At 42.7% G+C, this 24764-nt stretch overlaps 1 protein-coding gene across 1 annotated transcript in view; it reads left to right on the forward strand.

Annotated features, from left to right (window-relative positions):
- The first annotated feature begins 1933 nt into the window (after positions 1-1933).
- Positions 1934-24764, forward strand: part of LOC110509844 (myosin-IIIb) — a 59547-nt gene continuing 36716 nt past the window's right edge. Inside the window, exons 1-4 of the mRNA XM_021590983.2 lie at positions 1934-2337; positions 4526-4591; positions 4951-5081; positions 22426-22528. Coding sequence (XP_021446658.1) covers positions 2236-2337; positions 4526-4591; positions 4951-5081; positions 22426-22528 — 402 coding nt within the window. The 5' untranslated portion in view covers positions 1934-2235. The remainder of the gene's footprint in view (positions 2338-4525; positions 4592-4950; positions 5082-22425; positions 22529-24764) is intronic.

The following is a 24764-nucleotide window of genomic DNA, read 5'->3' on the forward strand; positions in this document are numbered from 1 at the left end:
TTCGACCAAAGATGGGGATAAATACTGACTTCGATGCAGCCCAAAACCTTCATTCTGCTCTCCACCTGCCGCCTCTGTATCTAGCCTTGTTGAGAGCATAGCAACAGTTTACTCAACTACAGATGTTGATGCAGCAGCTCAACATCATATTATACTGCCACCTATTGGGCAAGCAAAATAGTGCAGTTTGTGTTTGTGTAATTTGACTGCTCAGAAACTATTTGAAATTGTGCTGTATTTGGTAGTCTGCAGGGTTGGGTAGGTTACTTTCTAAATGTAATCCGTTACAGTTACTGTTAAATGTAATTTGTTACCTGTCCAAAATAGTAATCAGTAATGTAACTTTTGGATTACCCAAACTCACTGCTCAAACTCTGATTATATTCAGTTACTTTTAGATTACTTTCCCCTTAAAATGCATTAGAAGACAAAAATGTATGTTACCAATTGAACACATCTATTGCAAGATAAATCCATGTTAAAGTTTACATAGGTGGCCATATATGGATGTTACATTTTACATTATGGGATGGTTATGTAGGCTTCTTCTAACCCATCACTTTCTATTACACATGGGCTCCCGAGTGGCGCAGTGGTCTAAGGCTTTGCAACTCAGTGCTAGAGGTGTCACTACAGACCCTGGTTTGATTCCAGGTTGTATCACAACTGGCTGTGATTGGGAGTCCCGTAGAGTGGTGCCCAATTGGCCCAGCATCGTTAGGGTTTGGCCAGGGTAGGCCGTTAGTGTAAATAAGAATTTGTTCTTAACTGACTTGCCTAGTAAATTAAAAATATATTAATACGAAAAAATGATATCTTTACATTAAAAACCAAAGTCTATCAGAATTCCAGTCATTCCAATGAATGCAATACCTCTTGATCTTCAAGAATATAACTTGGACGTATAGATTAGCCAAAGTATTTTACCTGAGCATAACCCCAAAAGTAAGGATTTACTAGCCAGCCCTGCTCTGTTGTTTATGATTTTGTTGTCATGGAGGACTGATTGGGCTCATCGATTCAAGTTGAATAAATGCTGCGTTACATGGAATGGCATGCTTTGAGCACTACTGAAAGGTGTTATATACATGTGAGAAATTTATGCCATATTCTGCATTTGCTATGGGTCTATTGTTTACCTTTTTGTTGGTGACACTTTGATATCTTGATAATAGTGAATCGACTCTGCTGCACGAGCATGCTGTTGCGGCACGGTCGATAGCGCGCCGGACCTCGGGCTCGAAGGTGGAGGCTTCGAGACCTGCTCCCTGCTGTTTCATTACAATATGTTTAAAGGGAAAATCCACAGATGAAACAATAACAAAACGGACCGCCTGGCCTCTATTTTGGTAAAAAACTGTCCACTGCTGTCATCCTTACTTCCAAGCTTTAATTCAAGTTGGATAATCTTTGGATGCTGACAGCAGTCGCACAGTTGAAAAACAGCTTGGATTGTAGCCTACAAACGCCTATTCCTGCTATTTTCCCGCAATCCATCAAACACATTTGGTGTCATCATAGTGGTCTCTGATTTATGGTCAGAGACCATTTATGCTCATTTTTTCAATGCTGTTTTGAATTTCATTGAGAAAACAGAGAAGTGTCAAATATTTTTTTCGCAAACATCCTTTCTGAATTTCAAAGTAATCCTCGAAGTATCTGTAATCTGATTACAATATGTTTTGCTGGTATTTTAACAAATTACAGTTAGCTTTTTGTAATCCCGTACGTGTAACACATTACATATAATCTGTTACTCCCCAACCCTGGTAGTCTGTACATTTAAAATATAAATATTACTGCGAGCCGCCAATCAAGGCTATATGACTGGACTATATCAACAATTGACGAATGAAACAAATACTAAAATATAGTTTGGGGGAGTTTTCCTTTAACCATTATACATTTTAATTTCAACGGGGTGACGTCAGGGTTGGCCGTCCCAAGGATACAGTATAGCAACGAAAGAGAGGGAACCCTTGCTTTGCACGCCTTTTAACTTCAGTACTCCCCTGGGAGTAGAGTAAACTCAGTTCAGTTACGCAGTGTGCACTGCTGTCACAGTAGACTTTTTACGACATTAACACCGCTGTCGTTTTTAGGCGCATATGTTGGATTTTAATGTCAGAAAACCAAGGCAAATTAATTTGTTTTTATCAAGCTTCAGTATAGTCCAGTAACGTTACATATAATTATTGCATCCGAGTTTATCGAATAAATACGATTTAGAAAGAAATGGAGGGGCTCTTCCACGAAGATTTGGCAGCCTTGTCAGATTTGGATGAACAAAGTTTGTTGGAATCCCTGAGTCAACGGTTCAAACAAGATCGCATCTATGTAAGTACATGTTCAGACTTGAAATGTGTATGTGACTGTTTTGGGAAAAGCAACGTGGTTTCAGAGCATGTCCTATTGTTCTGTACGTAAATCCGATACATTTAATTTAATGTGGTATGTTACGTTTTCGCATGGTATTAATTTGTGGATGTCCATCATTCATTTCGTATGATATGTTAGGAATTACAATTTGTATGTTACGTTACGAATTGCAATTTGTATGATATGTTACGAATTTGAAAAAAGAAGTATGATATGTTACAAATTCCAATTTGTTGTAGCTAACGTTAGCTAGGTGGCTAACACTAAGGTTAGCTAGCAGGGCTAACGTTAGTGCTAGGGGTTAGGGCAGAGTTTCGTAACTGATTCCCCCGGGAGTGGTTTTATTTGGCCCCCCAAGTTTTCCGAGCAAAAAAAACCATCAACAATGTTGAAGGGTTGGGATCTATGTACAACACAGATATTCAGTCATATATCAACATGTCATTTTAATTCATGCCATTGTTTGCTGCCAGAACAAAACCTTTGTCACAAATAAATTGTAATTGTCAGATGGTTCGTCAACAAGTATAGACTAACAGTGAAATGCTTATTTAGGCCCTTCCCAACAATGCAGAATACAACAAATAAAAAATAATAATAGTAACACAAGGAATAAATACAAAATTAGATATGATAGCTTGGCTATATACGGAATATATATTTGGAAAGCAGACCCCTTGATTTTTTTACACATTTTGTTACGTTACAGCCTTATTCCCGAAATGGATTAAATAAAAAAAAAAAATTGCCTCATCAATCTACACACACAACCCCATAATGGCAAAGCGAAAACAACAGTTTTTTAGACATTTTTGCAAATGTATAAAAAACCGAAATACCTTATTTGCTGTGAGACTTGAAATTGAGCTCCGGTGCATCCTGTTTCCATTGATCATCCTTGAAATGATTCTACAACTTCATTGGAGTCCACCTGTGGTCATTTCAATTGATTGGACATAATTTGGAAAGGCACACCTGTCTATATAAGGTCCCACAGTTGACAGTGTATGTCAGAACAAAAACCAAGCCATGAGGTCGAAGGAATTGTCCGTAGAGCTCCGAGACAGGCCTTTATGGTAGAGTGGTCAGATGGAAGCCACTCTTCATCAAAAGGCACGCCAGCGCACTTAAAGTTTGCCAAAAGGCACCTAAAGGACTCAGACCATGAAAGACGAGGTTCGTTGGTCTGATGAAACCAAGATTGATGTCTTTGGCCTGAATGCCAAGCGTCACGTCTGGAGGAAACCTTGCACCATCCCTACGGTGAAGCGTGGTGGTGGCAGCATCATGCTGTGGGGATGTTTTTCAGCGACAGGGACTGGAAGATGAGTCAGGATTGAGGGAAAGATGAATGGAGCACACAGCCAAGACCACACAGGAGTGGCTTCTGGGCCAGTCTCAATGTCCTTGAGTGGCCCAGCCAGAGCCCGGAATTGAACCAGATCGAACATCTCTGGAGAGACCTGAAAATACCTGTGCAGCGATGCTCCCCATCCAACCAGACAGAGCTTGAGAGGATCTGCAGAGAAGAATGGGGGAAATTCCCCAAATACAAGTGGGCCAAGCTATAGCGTCATACCCAAGAAGACTTGGTAATCGCTGCCAAAGGTGCTTCAACATGGTACTGAGGAAAGGGTCTGAATATTTATGCAAATGTGATATTTATTTTTATAAATGTGCAAAAATGTCAACTGTTTATGCTTTTTTATTATGGGGTATTGTGTGTAGATTGATGAGGGGGGAAACTATTTAATCAATTTTAGAATAAGGCTGTAACGCAACCAAGATGTGGACAAAGTCAAGGGTTCTGAGTACTTTCTGAATGCACTGTACATTGAGTACCAGTACCAAGTTGATGTGCAGGTGTACAACGAAATTGAGGTAGATATGTACATATACTGTAAGTACTGGTGAAGTGACTAGGCAACAGGATAGATAATAGACAGTAGCTGCAGCGTGTGTAGAAGTGTGTGTGCGTAGAGTCAGTGACATTGACTCTATGCAGTGAGTGGAGTGGTGTGTGTGTTTGAAAATACAGTACAATACACATTAATTGGGCGGCAGGTAGCCTAGCGGTTAAAGTGTTGGGCCAGTAACCTAGTAAACTCTCTCTCTCTCTTTCCCTCTTACCACCTATCTCTACAAGACCTACATTGGGGACATCTTGGTGGCCATAAATCCATTTAAATACCTCCCTCTCTATGTGAAAGAGGTAAGTACTCCCACAAGACCAATAAGCATTAAGCTGTGCTGGCAGACTTTCTCCTAAAAGCTGCCCTAGTTATCTTGTGACTCATTATAACCTGGAAAACATTAAAGTTGGCATATTGCAATTAATAATGGCACTTCAACCCAGAAGATAACTTATTTTCTTGGAATAGGACTAGACACTGAACTTGCAATTGTTTTGGGGACTTTTGAATAGCTCCAACTAATATTGAGGCTTTAGCACTTATGCTTGCCTTTATTATCTTAGGTGACATAACTGACCAGGAATCTTAAAAAAAAAAAAATCTACTAAACTATTTGTAGACAATGGCTTTAAAGATGTTCCTCCTTGTATCTGTGCAGGTGTCAGAGAGGTATAAGTACCATGAGAAGAGCAAGCTACCTCCTCATATATTCGCTGTGGCAGACAGAGCCTACCAGTCCATGATGGGAAGGTTAGCCACGGGACCCCGAAACCAATGCATTGTTATCAGGTAAATCCATTAACAGTCTAATACTTATTTTACACTACTGAGCCAAGCTGTATTGGACTAGCCTGGTCACATATCCACTATAATAGTTGCTGGAAACATGTTGTAAAGGACAATTCATAGAAAGTATCCAAGCCAGCACTGTAACAACGGTTAATGTAATACACTGGTTAATGTAATAACTTTTCAATTTTGTACGTAAAAAAACGGGTTAATGTAATAACTTGCTGGTTAACGTAATAAAATGTTCCGCTATTAACCTGTAATTATTACATTAACCGGTGAGTAACAACTTTGTGGATGAATAATGTAATAACTTCAACCAATCATGTAATAACATACCAAAATCAATGTTTTTATGTGCTACTTTTCTCAATTTGATGCACATACAGTTGAAGTCAGAAGTTTACATACACTTAGGTTGGAGTCATTAACTTGTTTTTCAACCACTCCACAAATGTCTTGTTAACAAACTATAGTTTTGGCAAGTCGGTTAGGACATCTACTTTGTGCATGACACAAGTCATTTTTCCAACAATTGTTTAGACACCGTGAATTATAAGTGAAATAACACAATTCCAGTGGGTCAGAAGATTACATAAACTAAGCTGACTGTGCCTTTAAACAGCTTGGAAAATTCCAGAAAAGGATGGCATAGCTTTAGAAGCTTCTGACATGCTAATTGACATAATTTGAGTCAATTGGAGGTGTACCTGTGGATGTATTTCAAGGCCTACCTTCAAACTCAGTGCCTCTTTGCTTGACGTCATGGGAAAATCAAAAGAAATCAGCCAAGACTTCAGAAAAAAATTATAGACCTCCCCATGTCTGGTTCATCCTTGGGAACAATTTCCAAACGCCTGAAGGTACCACGTTTATCTGTACAAACAATAGTACGCAAGTATAAACACCATGGGACCACGCAGCCGTCATACCGCTCAGGAAGGAGACGTGTTCTGTCTCCTAGAGATGACTTCACAAAATAGATGACATCATGAGGAAAGAAAATTATGTGGATATATTGAAGCAACATCTCAAGACATCAATCAGGAAGTTAAAGCTTGGTCGCAAATGGGTCTTCCAAATGGACAATGACCCCAAGCATGCGTCCAATGGTGTGGCAAAATGGCTTCAGGACAACAAAGTCAAGGTATTAGAGTGGCCATCACAAAGCCCTGACCTCAATCCTATAGAACATTTGTGGGGAGAACTGAAAAAGTGTGTGCGAACAAGGAGGCAGACAAACCTGACTCAGTTACACCAACTCTGTCAGAGGAATGGGCCAAAATTCATCCAACTTATTGTGGGAAGCTTGTGAAAGGCTACCCGAAACATTTGACCCATGTAAAACAATTTAAAGGCAATGCTATCAAATACTAATTGACTGTATGTAAACTTCTGACCCACTGGGAATGTGATGAAAGAAATAAAAGCTGAAATAAATAATTCTCTCAATTCTGACATTTCACATTCTTAAAATAAAGTGGTGATCCTAAGACATGGAATTTTTACTAGGATTAAATGTCAGGAATTGTGAAACTTGAGTTTAAATGTATTTGGCTAAACTTCCAACTTCAACTGTACTACCACCCACTGACAATTACAACTCAAACACATGCCCATCATACAGGAACACTCACAAGCACACGTTGAAATGTACACACATGCACAGTCGTAGACATTCACCGGACAGTTTATTAGGTACACCACCCGTTCTCAAATGGCTCGCTCCTGCAGATGGGGAGTAATGTGGCTTTCTATATAGAGCATGCAGACAGGCATCGTTAGTTACTGTTCTATTGAGTGTTCGAAGGGGCAAAACAAGTGACCTAAGTGACTGAGTGTGGTATGATCGTTGTTTCCAGGTGAGCTGGATCCAGGATCTCAGAATTTTTGAGAACAAGTTCTCATTTACAATTGCGACCTGGCCAAGATAAAGCAAAGCAGTTCGACACATACAACGACACAGAGTTACACATGGAGTAAAACAAACATACAGTCAATAATACAGTATAAACAAGTCTATATACGATGTGAGCAAAGGAGGTGAGATAAGGGAGGTAAAGGCAAAAAGGCCATGGTGGCAAAGTAAATACAATATAGCAAGTAAAACACTGGAATGGTAGATTTGCAATGGGAGAATGTGCAAAGTAGAAATAAAAATAATGGGGTGCAAAGGAGCAAAATAAATAAATAAAATACAGTAGGGAAAGAGGTAGTTGTTTGGGCTAAATTATAGGTGGGCTATGTACAGGTGCAGTAATCTGTGAGCTGCTCTGACAGTTGGTGCTTAAAGCTAGTGAGGGAGATAAGTGTTTCCAGTTTCAGAGATTTTTGTAGTTCGTTCCAGTCATTGGCAGCAGAGAACTGGAAGGAGAGGCGGCCAAAGAAATAATTGGTTTTGGGGGTGACTCGAGAGATATACCTGCTGGAGCGTGTGCTACAGGTGGGAGATGCAATGGTGACCAGCGAGCTGAGGTAAGGGGGGACTTTACCTAGCAGGGTCTTGTAGATGACATGGAGCCAGTGGGTTTGGCGACGAGTATGAAGCGAGGGCCAGCCAACAAGAGCGTACAGGTCGCAATGGTGGGTAGTATATGGGGCTTTGGTGACAAAACGGATTGCACTGTGATAGACTGCATCCAATTTGTTGAGTAGGGTATTGGAGGCTATTTTGTAAATGACATCGCCAAAGTCGAGGATTGGTAGGATGGTCAGTTTTACAAGGGTATGTTTGGCAGCATGAGTGAAGGATGCTTTGTTGCGAAATAGGAAGCCAATTCTAGATTTAACTTTGGATTGGAGATGTTTGATATGGGTCTGGAAGGAGAGTTTACAGTCTAACCAGACACCTAAGTATTTGTAGTTGTCCACGTATTCTATTCCACGTAAGTCAGAGCCGTCCAGAGTAGTAATGTTGGACAGGCGGGTAGGTACAGGTAGCGATCGGTTGAAGAGCATGCATTTAGTTTTACTTGTATTTAAGAGCAATTGGAGGCCACGGAAGGAGAGTTGTATGGCATTGAAGCTTGCCTGGAGGGTTGTTAACACAGTGTCCAAAGAAGGGCCAGAAGTATACAGAATGGTGTCGTCTGCGTAGAGGTGGATCAGAGACTCACCAGCAGCAAGAGCGACCTCATTGATGTATACAGAGAAGAGAGTCGGTCCAAGAATTGAACCCTGTGGCACCCCCATAGAGACTGCCAGAGGTCCGGACTGCAGACCCTCCGATTTGACACACTGAACTCTATCAGAGAAGTAGTTGGTGAACCAGGCGAGGCAATCATTTGAGAAACCAAGGCTGTCGAGTCTGCCGATGAGGATGTGGTGATTGACAGAGTCAAGCCTTGGCCAGATCAATGAATACGGCTGCACAGTAATGTTTCTTATCGATGGCGGTTAAGATATCATTTAGGACCTTGAGCGTGGCTGAGGTGCACCCATGACCAGCTCTGAAACCAGATTGCATAGCAGAGAAGGTATGGTGAGATTCGAAATGGTCGGTAATCTGTTTGTTGACTTGGCTTTCGAAGACCTTAGAAAGGCATGGTAGGGTAGATATAGGTCTGTAGCAGTTTGGGTCAAGAGTGTCACCCCCTTTGAAGACTGCAGCTGCTTTCCAATCTTTGGGAATCTCAGATGACACGAAAGAGAGGTTGAACAGGCTAGTAATAGGGGTGGCAACAATTTTGGCAGATAATTTTAGAAAGAAAGGGTCCAGATTGTCTAGCCCGGCTGATTTGTAGGGGTCCAGATTTTGCAGCTCATTCAGAACATCAGCTGAGCAGATTTGGGAGAAGGAGAAATGGGGAAGGCTTGGGCGAGTTGTTGTGGGGGGTGCAGTGCTGTTGACTGGGATAGGAGTAGCCAGGTGGAAAGCATGGCCAGCTGTAGAAAAATGCTTATTGAAATTCTCAATTATGGTGGATTTATCAGTGGTGACAGTGTTTCCTATCTTCAGTGCAGTGGGCAGCTGGGAGGAGGTGTTCTTATTCTCCATGGACTTTAGTGTCCCAGAACTTTTTTGAGTTAGTGTTGCAGGAAGCAAATTTCTGCTTGAAAAAGCTAGCCTTGGCTTTTCTAACTGCCTGTGTATAATGGTTTCTAGCTTCCCTGAACAGCTGCATTTCACGGGGGCTGTTCGATGCTAATGCAGAACGCCATAGGATGTTTTTGTGTTGGTTAAGGGCAGTCAGGTCTGGGGAGAACCAAGGGCTATATCTGTTCCTGGTTCTAAATTTCTTGAATGGGGCATGTTTATTTAAGATGGTTAGGAAGGCATTTAAAAAAAATATTCAGGCATCCTCTACTGACGGGATGAGATCAATATCCTTCCAGGATACCCCGGCCAGGTCGATTAGAAAGGCCTGCTCGCTGAAGTGTTTCAGGGAGCGTTTTACAGTGATGAGTGGAGGTCGTTTGACCGCTGACCCATTACGGATGCAGGCAATGAGGCAGTGATCGCTGAGATCTTGGTTGAAAACAGCAGAGGTGTATTTAGAGGGCAAGTTGGTTAGGATGATATCTATGAGGGTGCCCGTGTTTAAGGCTTTGGGGAGGTACCTGGTAGGTTCATTGATAATTTGTGTGAGGTTGAGGGCATCAAGTTTAGATTGTAGGATGGCTGGGGTGTTAAGCATGTTCCAGTTTAGGCACAAGCTCTGAAGATAGATGGGGGGCAATCAGTTCACATATGGTGTCCAGAGCACAGCTGGGGGCAGAGGGTGGTCTATAGCAGGTGGCAACGGTGAGAGACTTGTTTTTAGAGAGGTGGATTGTTAAAAGTAGAAGTTCAAATTGTTTGGGTACAGACCTGGATAGTAGGACAGAACTCTGCAGGCTATCTTTGCAGTAGATTGCAACACCGCCCCCTTTGGCAGTTCTATCTTGTCTGAAAATGTTGTAGTTTGGAATTAAAATGTCTGAATTTTTGGTGGTCTTCCTAAGCCAGGATTCAGACACAGCTAGAACATCCGGGTTGGCAGAGTGTGCTAAAGCAGTGAATAGATCCAACTTAGGGAGGAGGCTTCTAATGTTAACATGCATGAAACCAAGGCTATTACGGTTACAGAAGTTGTCAAAAGAGAGCGCCTGGGGAATAGGAGTGGAGCTAGGCACTGCAGGGCCTGGATTCACCTCTACATCGCCAGAGGAACAGAGTAGGAGTAGAATAAGGGTGCGGCTAAAAGCAATAAGAATTGGTCGTTTAGAACGTCTGGAACAGAGAGTAAAAGGAGGTTTCTGGGGGCGATAAAATAGCATCAAGGTATAATGTACAGACAAAGGTAAGGTAGGATGTGAATACAGTGGAGGTTAACCTAGGTATTGAGTGATGAAGAGAGAGATATTGTCTCTAGAAACATAATTGAAACCAAGAGATGTCATTGCATGTGTGGGTGGTGGAACTAATAGGTTGGATAAGGTATAATGAGCAGGACTAGAGGCTCTACAGTGAAATAAGCCAATAAACACTAACCAGAACAGCAATGGACAAGGCATATTGACATTAAGGAGAGGCATGCTCAGTCGAGTGATCAAAAGGGTCCAGTGAGTGGAGAGGTTGGTTGGGGGTCACGGCGATTTAGACAGCTAAATCGGTAGCAAGCTAGCATAGGAGTAAGCTAGCATAGAATGGAGGTCTGTTATTAGCCAACTCTTGCATTCCGTCAGTAGATTAGTGGGTTTCCGTGTGGTAGATGGGATTAATCCAAATCACACAACAACAACAAAAATAAAAACAATAGATATAGTTATAGAGGCCCAAGAAGAAAAATAAATAAATAAATAAATAAATAAAAATAGAAATGGCCGCCCTCCGGGGGTTTTCACACACGAGAGTGTCAAGGGTTTGCCGAGAATGGTGCAATAAACAGAAAACATTCATTCGGTGGAAGTCCCGGAGCGAAAACAGCTTGTCGAAGGAAAATGGCAAGAATAGGGCAAGTTAAGAGGCGGGCCACAAACAGATCAATAATGGCGTAGTACAGCAGTGATGTGCAGAATGGCATCTCGGAACGAACAAATGGTCGATCCTTGTCGGATGGGCTATTGCAGCAGATGACCACACCGGGTTCATCTCCTATCAGCTAAAAACAAGAAGAAGCGGCTCTAGTCGGCACACGATCACTAACACTGGACATTTGAGGAGTGGAAAAACATTGCCTGGAACATGACTGCGAGTTCAGTTCACTTGAGTGGCTTGCACAGTCCCCAGACCTCAAACCAATTGAGCATCTTTGGGATGAGATGGAATGAGCTGTTCACAGCATGAATGTACCGCCGTCCAATCTGTAGCAACTGAGTGATGCCATCGCATTAGCATGGACCAACATCCCTGTGGAATGTTTCCGACATCTTGTAGAATTCCCAGAAGAATCGGGCTGTTCTGGAGGCATGGGAAGTCCGACCCGGTCCTAGATGGGTGTACCTAAATAAATTTGCAGGTGAATGTAAAGACGCACAAATTAAAATGTACACACACCAAATTAACTGCGTACTCATACATGAAGACATAGTTTGGTTCACCAAACTACCAAACCAAATTGAAATGTAGACACATACACTCGGGTAACACTTTACTTGATTGGTTTCATAGAAGGTTTCATGAATGCCATTCATGACATCAGTGAAATGGAATTTTCTAAATAAAAGTTGTAATGGAACACATCTTTACTTAGGCCAGGATTCAAGCACCCCTTTTCGGCTATTCACCATTTAAAGGCAATGTTACCCCTGTCGCGAAGATTGCATTGAGTAAATGCTGCAGATTCTTTAAACGTCAACCTGTTTTTATTACCAGTTATTTTATATTAGAAATATCTGGTGTTTGAGCTGGATGGTTGCTGGTGTTAAAAAATATATAGATAATAAATAAAACTAGGCAAGTCAGTTAAGAACAAATTCTTATTTACAATGACAGCCTACACCGGCCAAACCTGGATGACGCCAATTGTGCGTCGCCCTATTGGACTCCCAATCATGGCCGGTTGTGATACAGCCTGGATTTTAACCACAGTGTCTGTAGTGACGCCTCTAGCACTGAGATGCAGTTCCTTGGACTGCTGCGCCACTCGGGAGCCCACTTACTGACTGGTTTATTTCTGTGCAGAACTAGCTGACTAAATCCAACTCCACGATTTACGATGGAGTTGAGCGGCGACTGGTGTGGGCGGACTAGAGTTCTGACATCACACAAATTATATTTTTATCAAAAACAATGAATTATAGCACCCAAAGGATACCTCTGATGACATTTATTAGGGGTTTAGCAGCGAAGCTCGTGAAAGCTATTATATTTGTTGACTATTATTATTCCTCTTCTTTACAAATGTGGATACATAGATGTACCAAATTTGGTGCTGCTCGGTCCAGCGGTCCTGGAGAAGAAGACGTTTTAAAGTGGTCAACATCATTAAAAATGGTCCATAAAACCTGAAAAGCATATTATATTGCATGAGCAGCTTGATTTTGTGTTCTGATATTTGGCAAGCTTAGTAAACAGTACAAATATAACTCGTCCTAGGACAATTTGTGCAATTTTTCCTGATGGTGACACAGTGGACACACATCTGAACCCCGGAATAGCTGCTTGCAGCTTTAATTATGAAATGTTTTTACTCTGTGTCAAAACAATGACATGGACATCCCCTTGTACTTAAAAATTGCACACGCCTCTCCCCTCATTGAATTGACCAACAATTATGATTACAACCTCAAATAACAATAACTGTAGCGACCCTGTGTTTATGAACGTGGAGATCGACTTTACCACTTGCATGGACAAGCTCACTTTCATTAAACTTGTTGGGGTTTGTAACAGATGTCTCTTTCCATTCATCAAATGACCAGTTTGGATGCTGGAATTAGTAGAGTTGATGAACATGCACAGGTAGCCTACAGGATACTTTTTAAGTAGCCTAATCAGATTTAAAACATTGTGACTGGTTGTGTTGGTGCCACATCTAAAACAAGATCAATAGGGGAGCTTTTTGAGCTGCGTTTCTCATGTCTTCACTGTTCTTTAATGCGCAACGACGCACCTGTCCTCTCCGCTGCCTATCAGCTATTCCTCTATGTTCTGGTGGATTTATATTGAAAATTGGTGCAGATTTGAATGATTTTAGTTGTGGTATGATTGGTTGTTTGCTTATTGTAGATCTGGACAAACAATCCACCTACCACTATTGTCACTGAATGGTGGAAAGAGGACAGGATTAGGCAGACTAGTAGACTATATTGACCTGTGGTTTCGTAAGCGCGTGGAAAAGCCTAGTGCATACGGGAAGTACCAAAACACCTTAATAGTGCAAGCAGATGAGGACATTTTGGCTATGGCGCCGACAGAGATGGCTGCCTCGCTTCGCGTTCCTAGGAAACTATGCAGTTTTTTGTTTTTTTACGTGTTATTTCTTACATTGGTACTTCAGGTCATCTTAGGTTTCATTACATACAGTCGAGAAGACCTACTGAATATAAGAGCAGCGTCAACTCACCATCAGTACGACCAAGAATATGACTTTCGCGAAGCAGATCCTGTGTTCTGCCTTTTCACCCAGGACAATGGATCCCAGCCGGCGACCCAAAAAACTTTGTAAAAGAGGGAAACGAAGCGGTCTTCTGGTCAGACTCCGGAGACGGGCACATCGCGCACCACTCCCTAGCATACTTCTTGCCAATGTCCAGTCTCTTGACAACAAGGTTGATGAAATCCGAGCAAGGGTAGCATTCCAGAGGGACATCAGAGACTGTAACGTTCTTTGCTTCACGGAAACATAGCGTCTCTCCAGTGAGCCATCGGAGTCGGTGCAGCCAGCTGGTTTCTCCCCGCATTGCGCAGACAGAAACAAACATCTTTCTGGTAAGAAGAGGGGCGGGGGCGTATGCTTCATGGTTAATGTGACGTGGTGTGATCATAACAACATACAGGTACTCAAGTCCTTCTGTTCACCTTATTTAGAATTCCTCACAATCAAATGTCGACCGCATTATCTACCAAGGGAATTCTCTTCGATTATAATCACAGCCGTATATATTCCCCCCCAAGCAGACACATCGATGGCTCTGAACAAACTTTATTTGACTCTTTGCAAACTGGAATCCACATATCCTGAGGCTGCATTCATTGTAGCTGGGGATTTTAACAAGGCTAATCTGAAAACAAGACTCCCTAAATTCTATCAGCATATCGATTGCGCAACCAGGGCTGGCAAAACCTTGGATCAGTGCTATTCTAACTTCCGCGACGCATATAAGGCCCTCTCCCGCTCTCCTTTCGGAAAAGCTGACCACGACTCCATTTTGTTGCTCCCTGCCTACAAACAGAAACTAAAACAAGAAGCTCCCGCGCTGAGGTCTGTTCAACGCTTGTCCGACCAATCTGATTCCACACTCCAAGACTGCTTCCATCACGTGGACTGGGATATGTTTCGTATTGCGTCAGACAACAACATTGACGAATACGCTGATTCGGTGAGCAAGTTCATTAAAACGTGCGTTGAAGATGTCGTTCCCATAGCAACGATTAAAACATTCCCAAACCAGAAACCGTGGATTGATGGCAGCATTTGCGTGAAACTGAAAGCGCGAACCACTGCTTTTAATCAGGGCAAGGTGACCGGAAACATGACCGAATACAAACAGTGTAGCTATTCCCTCCGCAAGGCAATCAAACAAGCTAAGTGTCAATATAGAGACAAAGTAGAATCGCAATTCAAAGGCTCAGACACGAGGTATGTGGCAGGGTCTACAGTCAATCACGGATTACAAAAGAAAACCAGCCCAGTCACGGACCAGGATGCCTTGCTCCCAGGCAGACTAAATAACTTTTTTGCCCGCTTTGAGGACAATACAGTGCCACTGACACGGCCCGCAACCAAAACATGCGGACTCTCCTATACTGCAGCCGAGGTGAGTAAAACATTTAAACGTGTTAACCCTCGCAAGGCTGCAGGCCCAGACGGCATCCCCAGGCGCGCCCTCAGAGCATGCGCAGACCAGCTGGCTGGTGTGTTTACGGACATATTCAATCAATCCCTATCCCAGTCTGCTGTTCCCACATGCTTCAAGAGGGCCACCATTGTTCCTGTTCCCAAGAAAGCTAAGGTAACTGAGCTAAACGACTACCGCCCCGTAGCACTCACTTCCGTCATCATGAAGTGCTTTGAGAGACTAGTCAAGGACCATATCACCTCCACCCTACCTGACACCCTAGACCCACTCCAATTTGCTTACCGCCCAAATAGGTCCACAGACGACGCAATCTCAACCACACTACACACTGCCCTAACCCATCTGGACAAGAGGAATACCTATGTGAGAATGCTGTTCATCGACTACAGCTCAGCATTTAACACCATAGTACCCTCCAAACTCGTCATCAAGCTCGAGACCCTGGGTCTCAACCCCGCCCTGTGCAACTGGGTACTGGACTTCCTGACGGGCCGCCCCCAGGTGGTGAGGGTAGGTAACAACATCTCCACCCTGCTGATCCTCAACACTGGGGCCCCACAAGGGTGCGTTCTGAGCCCTCTCCTGTACTCCCTGTTCACCCACGACTGCGTGGCCACGCACGCCTCCAACTCAATCATCAAGTTTGCGGACGACACAACAGTGGTAGGCTTGATTACCAACAACGACGAGACGGCCTACAGGGAGGAGGTGAGGGCCCTCGGAGTGTGGTGTCAGGAAAATAACCTCACACTCAACGTCAACAAAACTAAGGAGATGATTGTGGACTTCAGGAAACAGCAGAGGGAACACCCCCCTATCCACATCGATGGAACAGTAGTGGAGAGGTTAGTAAGTTTTAAGTTCCTCGGCGTACACATCACAGACAAACTGAATTGGTCCACCCACACAGACAGCATCGTGAAGAAGGCGCAGCAGCGCCTCTTCAACCTCAGGAGGCTGAAGAAATTCGGCTTGTCACCAAAAGCACTCACAAACTTCTACAGATGCACAATCGAGAGCATCCTGTCGGGCTGTATCACCGCCTGGTACGGCAACTGCTCCGCCCACAACCGTAAGGCTCTCCAGAGGGTAGTGAGGACCGCACAACGCATCACCGGGGGCAAACTACCTGCCCTCCAGGACACCTACACCACCCGATGTCACAGGAAGGCCATAAAGCTCATCAAGGACAACAACCACCCGAGCCACTGCCTGTTCACCCCGCTATCATCCAGAAGGCGAGGTTAGTACAGGTGCATCAAAGCTGGGACCGAGAGACTGAAAAACAGCTTCTATCTCAAGGCCATCAGACTGTTAAACAGCCACCACTAACATTGAGTGGCTGCTGCCAACACACTGACTCAACTCCAGCCACTTTAATAATGGGAATTGATGTAAAATGTATCACTAGCCACTTTAAACAATGCTACTTGAATAATGTAGGGTATGTAAACATATTATCTCATGTCTACGTATATACTGTACTCTATATCATCTACTGCATCTTTATTCAATACATGTATCACTAGCCACTTTTAACTATGCCACTTTGTTTACATACTCATCTCATATGTATATACTGTACTCGATACCATCTACTGCATCTTGCCTATGCCGTTCTGTACCATCACGCATTCACATATCTTTATGTTCATATTGTTTATCCCCTTACACTTGTGTATAAGGTAGTAGTTTTGGAATTGTTAGTTAGATTACTCGTTGGTTATTACTGCATTGTCGGAACTAGAAGCACAAGCATTTCGCTACACTCGCAGTAACATCTGCTAACCATGTGTATGTGACAAATAAAATTTGATTTGATTTGAAATGTGTGTATATAGTAAAACCAGGGGAAAAAACACATTACCCTCCCCTGTGTCCAATAAAAAAAACACAACCCTCCCCAAAGCAAAAAAATAAAAGTTTATCAACCCTCTATTCTCTCCTACCCCAGTAAATGTCAAACTATCCCTTAAAGGACACAGCTGGAGATATACATCCTGTTCAATGTTTTATTACGTTAACCGGCAAGTTATTACATGAACCGTTGTTACAAGCATGGTTCAGTTTGGGTTGGCACAATAGTGTGAACGGTTTTTCATAAGCTGTCTTGAACACTATCCAGACATTTCCTGACAAACAGCAACAAACACCAATGTCAGGGTTTTGTTTTGCTCAGCGTTCGCGGTTCTCTTTTATGCTGATATTGACAGCGTAGCTGTGTCTGTGTTTGTTGTGGCTGCAGATCAGCAGGCTTGCGTCATGTCAGCATTATCCTGCTGCTAAATGCTGCCATAGTGAAGAGGTCTTGTGTAGCCTCCTGGTGAGAACACACCGTTTTCCTTATCTGCCTCTGGTGACCTTCATCTAGCTTGAAATATGGCACCCTTTTCTATTGCAGATGGAAGAAAAACATATTTTTTTACTGTCTGTCTGTCTGTCTGAATCCCCTTATCTGAGCATTTCTCACAACCTACTCCCCTCATGGTTCCTGTGTGTTATCCCCCCAAAATCTCCTGGAAATGATTTTACAGCAGTTTTGGATCTCTTAATTACAATACCACTATAGCATCCAGTATCAAGCTACAGAGGTTTCCACTACAGTAATGTGGATTCCTCCCTAAGAAATAAACTTACACTGAAGGTCTGCCCCGGCATAAAGCTACAGTAAACTTGGTTAACACGAGGGAGGTTCTCCTCAATGGGTTTATCAGACGTTTAGGAGCTTAACTTTAGCCCTGTCAATCATTCCAGTGGAGGATATTTTGTACTGTACTTTGCTCTCCACTGCTGCAGGCTACAGACCTTTTTTTAGATGTTGGTGTATAGATTTTAATATGGTCATTTCAAACACTTTGTCACCTTAAATGAATATGCAACCTGCGTGTGAATGTTTAAAAATTTAAGCCACTTTTATCCATTTTCTCTTAAGATAAAATGTCAAATGGCATAACATACAACTTTGGACTGAAAAGTAACATCAGCAAACCAGACCATGGATTCTAGTATTGCAGATACATGTATCTACAGGATGTGTATCTCCAGCTGTGTCCTTTTTAGGAAAGTGATACATGAGGGTATTCAGGGCCGGAAACAGGTGTTATTGCGAATTATTTGTAGACTGGAAGGGTGAACACCATGTAGGTTGCATCTGTGGACATGTTGATTGGTAAACTCCTGCAATGGAAGTGAGATGTTCTGTTTTACATCCACAGAAGCTTGTGGATCCATCTGGAAAGAGGGGGGCTTAAATGCTTTAAAGCATGAATGGAAGGACTAATGCACTTTTACAGATCTATGCGGTTGTTGCTTGTATAGTATTTTCCCATTTGTTGTTCCAAGCACACGCCTTCCCAGCAGCCCCGGCAGTGTTTGATAGGGCCAGTCGTTCTGGGTTACAGCGACGCCACTGATAAATGAGCCAGTCAGGCGGTGGGAGGGGTTGAATGAGGCTGATAATTGTTTAGGCAACAAGGAAGGACTGTGATTGACGACCTACTAGGGCTGGGTGATATATTCAAGTTTGTTTTAGCGCGATATGGAAAATGCCTGTATCGCAATAATCGAGGTTCTGTTATAACGTAACGTTTTACAAATGCAGCATCTCACTGTCTCTGTCAGCCCAATGTCGAATCATGTCCCAATCGCGTGCCAACACATGCACAGAGGTTATCCACCAATCACAGCCCTAGACAGCCTTTCACAAGAAAAGTTTGAGGTGGAAGGAGAATGGATGCATTGACCATTACATGGCGAAATACAGTGGGGAGAACAACTATTTGATACACTGCCGATTTTGCAGGTTTTCCTACTTACAAAGCATGTAGAGGTCTGTAATTTTTATCATAGGTACACTTCAACTGTGAGAGACGGAATCTAAAAAAAAATCCAGAAAATCACATTGTATGATTTTTAAGTAATTACTTTGCATTTTATTGCATGACATAAGTATTTGATACATCAGAAAAGCAGAACTTAATATTTGGTACAGAAACCTTTGTTTGCAATTAGAGATCATACGTTTCCTGTAGTTCTTGACAAGGTTTGTACACACTGCAGCAGGGATTTTGGCCCACTCCTCCATACAGACCTTCTCCAGATCCTTCAGGTTTCGGGGCTGTCGCTGGGCAATAGGACTTTCAGCTCCCTCCAAAGATGTTCTATTGGGTTCAGGTCTGGAGACTGGCTAGGCCACTCCAGGACCTTGAGATGCTTCTTACGGAGCCACTCCTTAGTTGCCCTGGCTGTGTGCTTCGGGCCGTTGTCATGCTGGAAGACCCAGCCACGACCCATCTTCAATGCTCTTACTGAGGGAAGAAGGATGTTGGCCAAGATCTCGCGATACATGGCCCCATCCATCCTCCCCTCAATATGGTGCAGTCGTCCTGTCCCCTTTGCAGAAAAGCATCCCCAAATAATGATGTTTCCACCTCCATGCTTCACGTTGGGATGGTGTTCTTGGGGTTGTACTCATCCTTCTTCTTCCTCCAAACACGGCGAGTTGAGTTTAGACCAAAAAGTCCTATTTTTGTCTCATCAGACCACATGACCTTCTCCCATTCCTCCTCTGGATCATCCAGATGGTCATTGGCAAACTTCAGACGGGCCTAGACATGCGCTGGCTTGAGCAGGGGGACCTTGCGTGCACTGCAGGATTTTAATCCATGACGGCGTAGTGTGTTACTAATGGTTTTCTTTGAGACTGTGGTCCCAGGTCTCTTCAGGTCATTGACCAGGTCCTGCTGTGTAGTTCTGGGCTGATCCCTCACCTTCCTCATGATAATTGATGCCCCATGAGGTGAGATCTTGCATGGAGCCCCAGACCGAGGGTGATTGGCCGTCATCTTGAACTTCTTCCATTTTCTAATAATTGCACCAACAGTTGTTGCCTTCTCACCAAGCTGCTTGCCTATTGTCCTGTAGCCCATCCCAGCCTTGTGCAGGTCTACAATTTTATCCCTGATGTCCTTACACAGCACTCTGGTCTTGGCCATTGTGGAGAGGTTGGAGTCTGTTTGAGTGTGTGGACAAGAGTCTTTTATACAGGTAACGAGTTCAAACAGGTGCAGTTAATACAGGTAATGAGTGGAGAACAGGAGGGCATCTTAAAGAAAAACTAACAACTAAAACGAACAGCCTGAATTCTTACTGGTTGGTAGGTGATCAAATACTTATGTCATGCAATAAAAAGCAAATTAATTACTTAAAAGATCATATAATGTGATTTTATGGATTTTTATTTTAGTTTCCGTCTCTCACAGTTGAAGTGTACCTATGATAAAATGTTACAGACCTCTCTCTACATGCTTTGTAAGTAGGAAAACCTGCAAAATCGGCAGTGTATCAAATACTTGTTCTCCCCACTGTATATGGTTTCAGTCTTTACAGTAGAAAAGTCATGCTTTAAAAAGCTGCTAGGTACAGTTGACCACAAATATCAGCTGCCAAGCCGTAGGTATTTAACTGAAGAAGGCCTGCCGCGATTATACACTGCTACCGGCGAAAGAGTCGCAGAGAAGCTGGCTAGTGTTTCTTATTTTTCCACCACAGTCGATCTATGGTCGAGCAGAACGTCAGAGCCGTACCGAAGTTTGACAGTCCACTACATCAATGAACACTGGAAATTGCGAAATGTCTGCCTCCAGACGTCTTACTTCCCCGATGATCATACGGGTGAAGTAATGGCCCAGGATCTCAACGACTCTGGCATCGTGGAAGATGAGCGAAGACCAACAGGTGTACATGACAACTGACAGCAGGAGCAACATGATAAAAACATGGCTCTTGAACAACTGATTGTTGTATTCCCAAAAATGATTATATAAATTACATATTCAAACAGCTAGTGGTCAAACATTACTTAACAATAGAATATACGTGTGGGTGTTATTAATTTGTTTTGCACAAATAGATGTGTGTGTGTGTGTTTGTTTGTTTGTACACACCTCAATTTCTTGTTATTTATATATAAATAAAATCTTGTGACTCTTCGAAACCTCTGAATTTTTTTTATATATTACTTTTAGGCCATATCGCCCAGCCCTATGACCTACAGTATACAATGACAGGGAGAGAAAACACTAGCCTAAATGCATAGGTATACCCAAATGTTAGGATGTAAATAACACTTCTTATTTTAATTAGAAAGGGCCAGACAAAAGGTGTCAAATGTTCAGTAGACAAAATGAAACTACATTGACAGTTTTGCCCCCCACAGCCCCGTCCCCCAATGCACCAGCGACCATCAAATGAACAAAAGAGAAAGACAAAGGAAAATAGAGAGCAAAAATCATGAAAGCAAAGCCAACTGAATATGTTTGAGTGCATGTATGGCACTATTTACATGTGTGTCCATGTATGTGCACGTGTGTGCATTTTGAATGAGAGTGTGTGTGTGTATGCATGTGTTCAAACACCTGCAAGGCTTCAGGCTCAGGCAAACAGGCATTAGCTGTAACGATACTGTCCCTCTGTAATTCAAACTTTCTTTTTATTTTATTTTGACTTTCTTTTTTACTTCTTGCTTCATTGTAGGACAATAAATATGCTATAGAGTTGCCATGGAGCCTAGATTTTACATGGGGATAAGGAAGAAATGCATTCAACTGCCAAGCCTTATCAGTTCTCCCAGGATTTTAAACTGAGTGTTGTTCTTGGACATTAACTTGCAGTTGGTGAATGTAGAGTTGTTGTTTTTTTTAACACAAACGTTATGCAGAAAGTCAAGAAGACTGATGGAATAATGGAAATACAACCAGCGTTGATGTCATGGAAACATTTAAATTAGATTTAAAACATTTATTTGTGAAATGCCATTTGCGATCAGAGCTTATAACAATAGCCCTAGGCCACGCTTGGCTTTCTCCCCTTGGCAGAATGGCGACTCCTGGTATCAACAGTAGCTTCACTGTATTTAGGCTACACTATCAGCTGCACATGCACATTTGCATGTCCTATTGCTCATGCAAAACCCTGCACTGGTTTTCAAGTACTCACTCATGTGTACTGCTTATCAGTTTGGTAGAGAGATACATCAAGCTCCTGTAATTTGGCTGCCAAATGTCCTTCTAATTCTGGGTCACTAGAAACATGAACACATTTGTAAACAATCATGTTGAAGCCTAGCTTAATTAGGAATATGGTTCTGAACAAGGTAGATTAAAAAGTCGACATTCTGAGGTGATATTGTGTTATCTGTACCAAATGAATCTGCCAGTCAGTGTTCAGAATGTCTATTTCTCTAGTCTGTGTATTCTAGCAATGCACTGCTTTTTTTTTCTCTTTGAATTTGAGCAATTGAGTAAATTGCCTTATTCAATGTTGTAATACAGCCGTACTATATGGCGCCACTGATACACTGGCACTTATTTAGAATGGTCTCCTGTACTTTGTTACACAGTGGGGAGAGTGGAGCAGGGAAGACCGAGAGCACCAAGCTGCTGCTCAGACAGATCATGGAGCTGTGCAGAGCCAACTCACAGCTAGAGCAACAGATACTACAGGTAAGACTCTACCATGCGCATACCTACACCAATGCTACCATATTGCAGGAAAGAGCTATGTCATTCGCCATACTATGAGCAACAGAAATTGCCGGGAAGACAGAGGTCTGTTATTATACCAATAACAATGCTGACTTTTATCAGACAAATGACAGTAATAACAAATTGGGTTGGCTGTTGGAGGTATGAGAGACATACTGCAGCTAGACCAGTTTTGACATGTCCCTTCTACAACACTTCAGGATTGCCCTCATACCTCAGTTTAAATCAATATGGACATGGAATTTGCATGATATGAACAGAATGGGACACTCCTCTTATTGCCAATGCCTCAGACATAGTTTGAATAGGAGTTGGATGTTGATCCAAGGCTACTTTGCCAGCTTACTTTCAGAGTATTCAGCAGCAGTAGCACTGATGGACTGATGAATGACGTGTGGTCCCACCTTGACATCATCTTGATATTCACCTCTGTGTGTAGTTGTCACGGTAAATACAGGGCTTGTGACCTGCTCGTAACACTCATTCCGCGTTCAAAACAACTGGGAACTCTGGTCAAATCATGGCGTCCGTGATCTTCAGGTCAGAAAGTCTGAGCTCTAGAAAGAGGCCCAAGTTCCCGAGTTGGATGACCGTTCAAATCTATTTTTCCCAGTCGGAGCTTGTTTTTCCCCCCCAGAGTTCCCAGTTGTTTTGAACGCACTGAAGTCGGAAGTCGAAGATTTCCAAGTTCCCAGTTGTTTTGAACGCGACATCATTCCAACGTCTGTGTGTCAGCCATTTTAGTGAGTCACTCAGTTGAAAAAGGGATGTTTAAGGTCATACTTTGTTCTTTTACGGTCCCACCTTCAGGTTGACGTGTTTTTTTATGGGCGAGAAACAATGAAATGTCACAATTGCGTCAAAGAAAGGGTTTGGCTTTTCTTAAAATAGCCTTGATTGTTGTATTCCTATAGGCCTGCCCACTGCCTGTTCAAAGAATGTAGCAGTGATAAAGAGGTGTGTTCTAGAAGGTATAATAACGTTGAATAGGTTAGGTTACCTAAGTCCCAGCATTCACCATTCTGTACCAACAAACCGAGCACACCATGCACTATGCAGAGACCCACACTTGGGAAATTAACCAATTGGCGTAGACCTCATTTCATTGCACACCACTCGTAGACCGTAGTCTCAGGTTACCTACTATTTACCATGGGTCCAACTGAAACAGCTGAGTCTTGTCAAATGGCAAAACATTACCCAGTAACACAAAAGCATGTTTTTCTAGTTAGATGTGTAGCTGATGAGACTGCACAGTGGAGTGTACCGGTTTGAACTCGCCCAACATGGAATCCCAGTCCAGAAATGCTACACATTGGATTGGCTACATCCAGTTTGACATCGTAGGACATTTTATTTGGTTTGTTTATAAAAAATGAATGGAGGAAACCCTCTAAGTCTGAAGTAAATGAGGAATTATAGAGATACCTAGATAAGACTGTTTTGTCTGGCATGTATTAGCTCAAGGTTCTCTCCAATTTTACAAAAACAAATTCTGGATTCTACTACCGTTTTATGCCTATACAGTGCATTTGGAAAGTATTCAGGCTCCTTGACTTTTTCTACATTGTTACGTTACAGCCTTATTCTAAAATGTATTCAATTGTTTTCTTCCCTTCATCAGTCTACACACAACACCCCCATACTGACAAATCAAAAACAGGTTTTTAGAAGTATCACACTTACATAAGTATTCAGACCCTTTACTTTGTTGAAGGACCTTTGGCAGCAAATACAGCCTCAAGTCTAATTGGGTTTGACGCTACAAGCTTGGCACACCTGTATTTGGGGAGTTTCTCCCATTCTACTCTGCCAATCCTCTCAAGCTCTGGCAGGCTGGATGGGGAGCATCGCTGCACAGCTATTTTCAGGCCTTTCCACAGATGTTCGATCGGGTCCTGAGTGCTCTGGAGCAGGTTTTCATCAAGGATCTCTCTGTACTTTGCTCCGTTCATCTTTCCCTCAATCCTGACTAGTCTCCCAGTCCAAGCCGCTGAAAAACATCCCCACGGCATGATGCTGCCACCCATGCTTCACGGTAGGATGTTGCCACGTTTCCTCCAGATGTGACGCTTGGCATTCAGGCCAAAGAGTTCAATCTTCATTTCATCAGACCAGAGAATCTTGTTTCTTATGGTTGGAGAGTCCTTTAGGTTCCTTCAGGCGGGATGTCGTGCATTTTCCTGAGGGGTAG

This window comes from Oncorhynchus mykiss, chromosome Y (genome assembly GCF_013265735.2).
Source record: "Oncorhynchus mykiss isolate Arlee chromosome Y, USDA_OmykA_1.1, whole genome shotgun sequence".
In the NCBI taxonomy this organism is placed as follows: domain Eukaryota; kingdom Metazoa; phylum Chordata; class Actinopteri; order Salmoniformes; family Salmonidae; genus Oncorhynchus; species Oncorhynchus mykiss.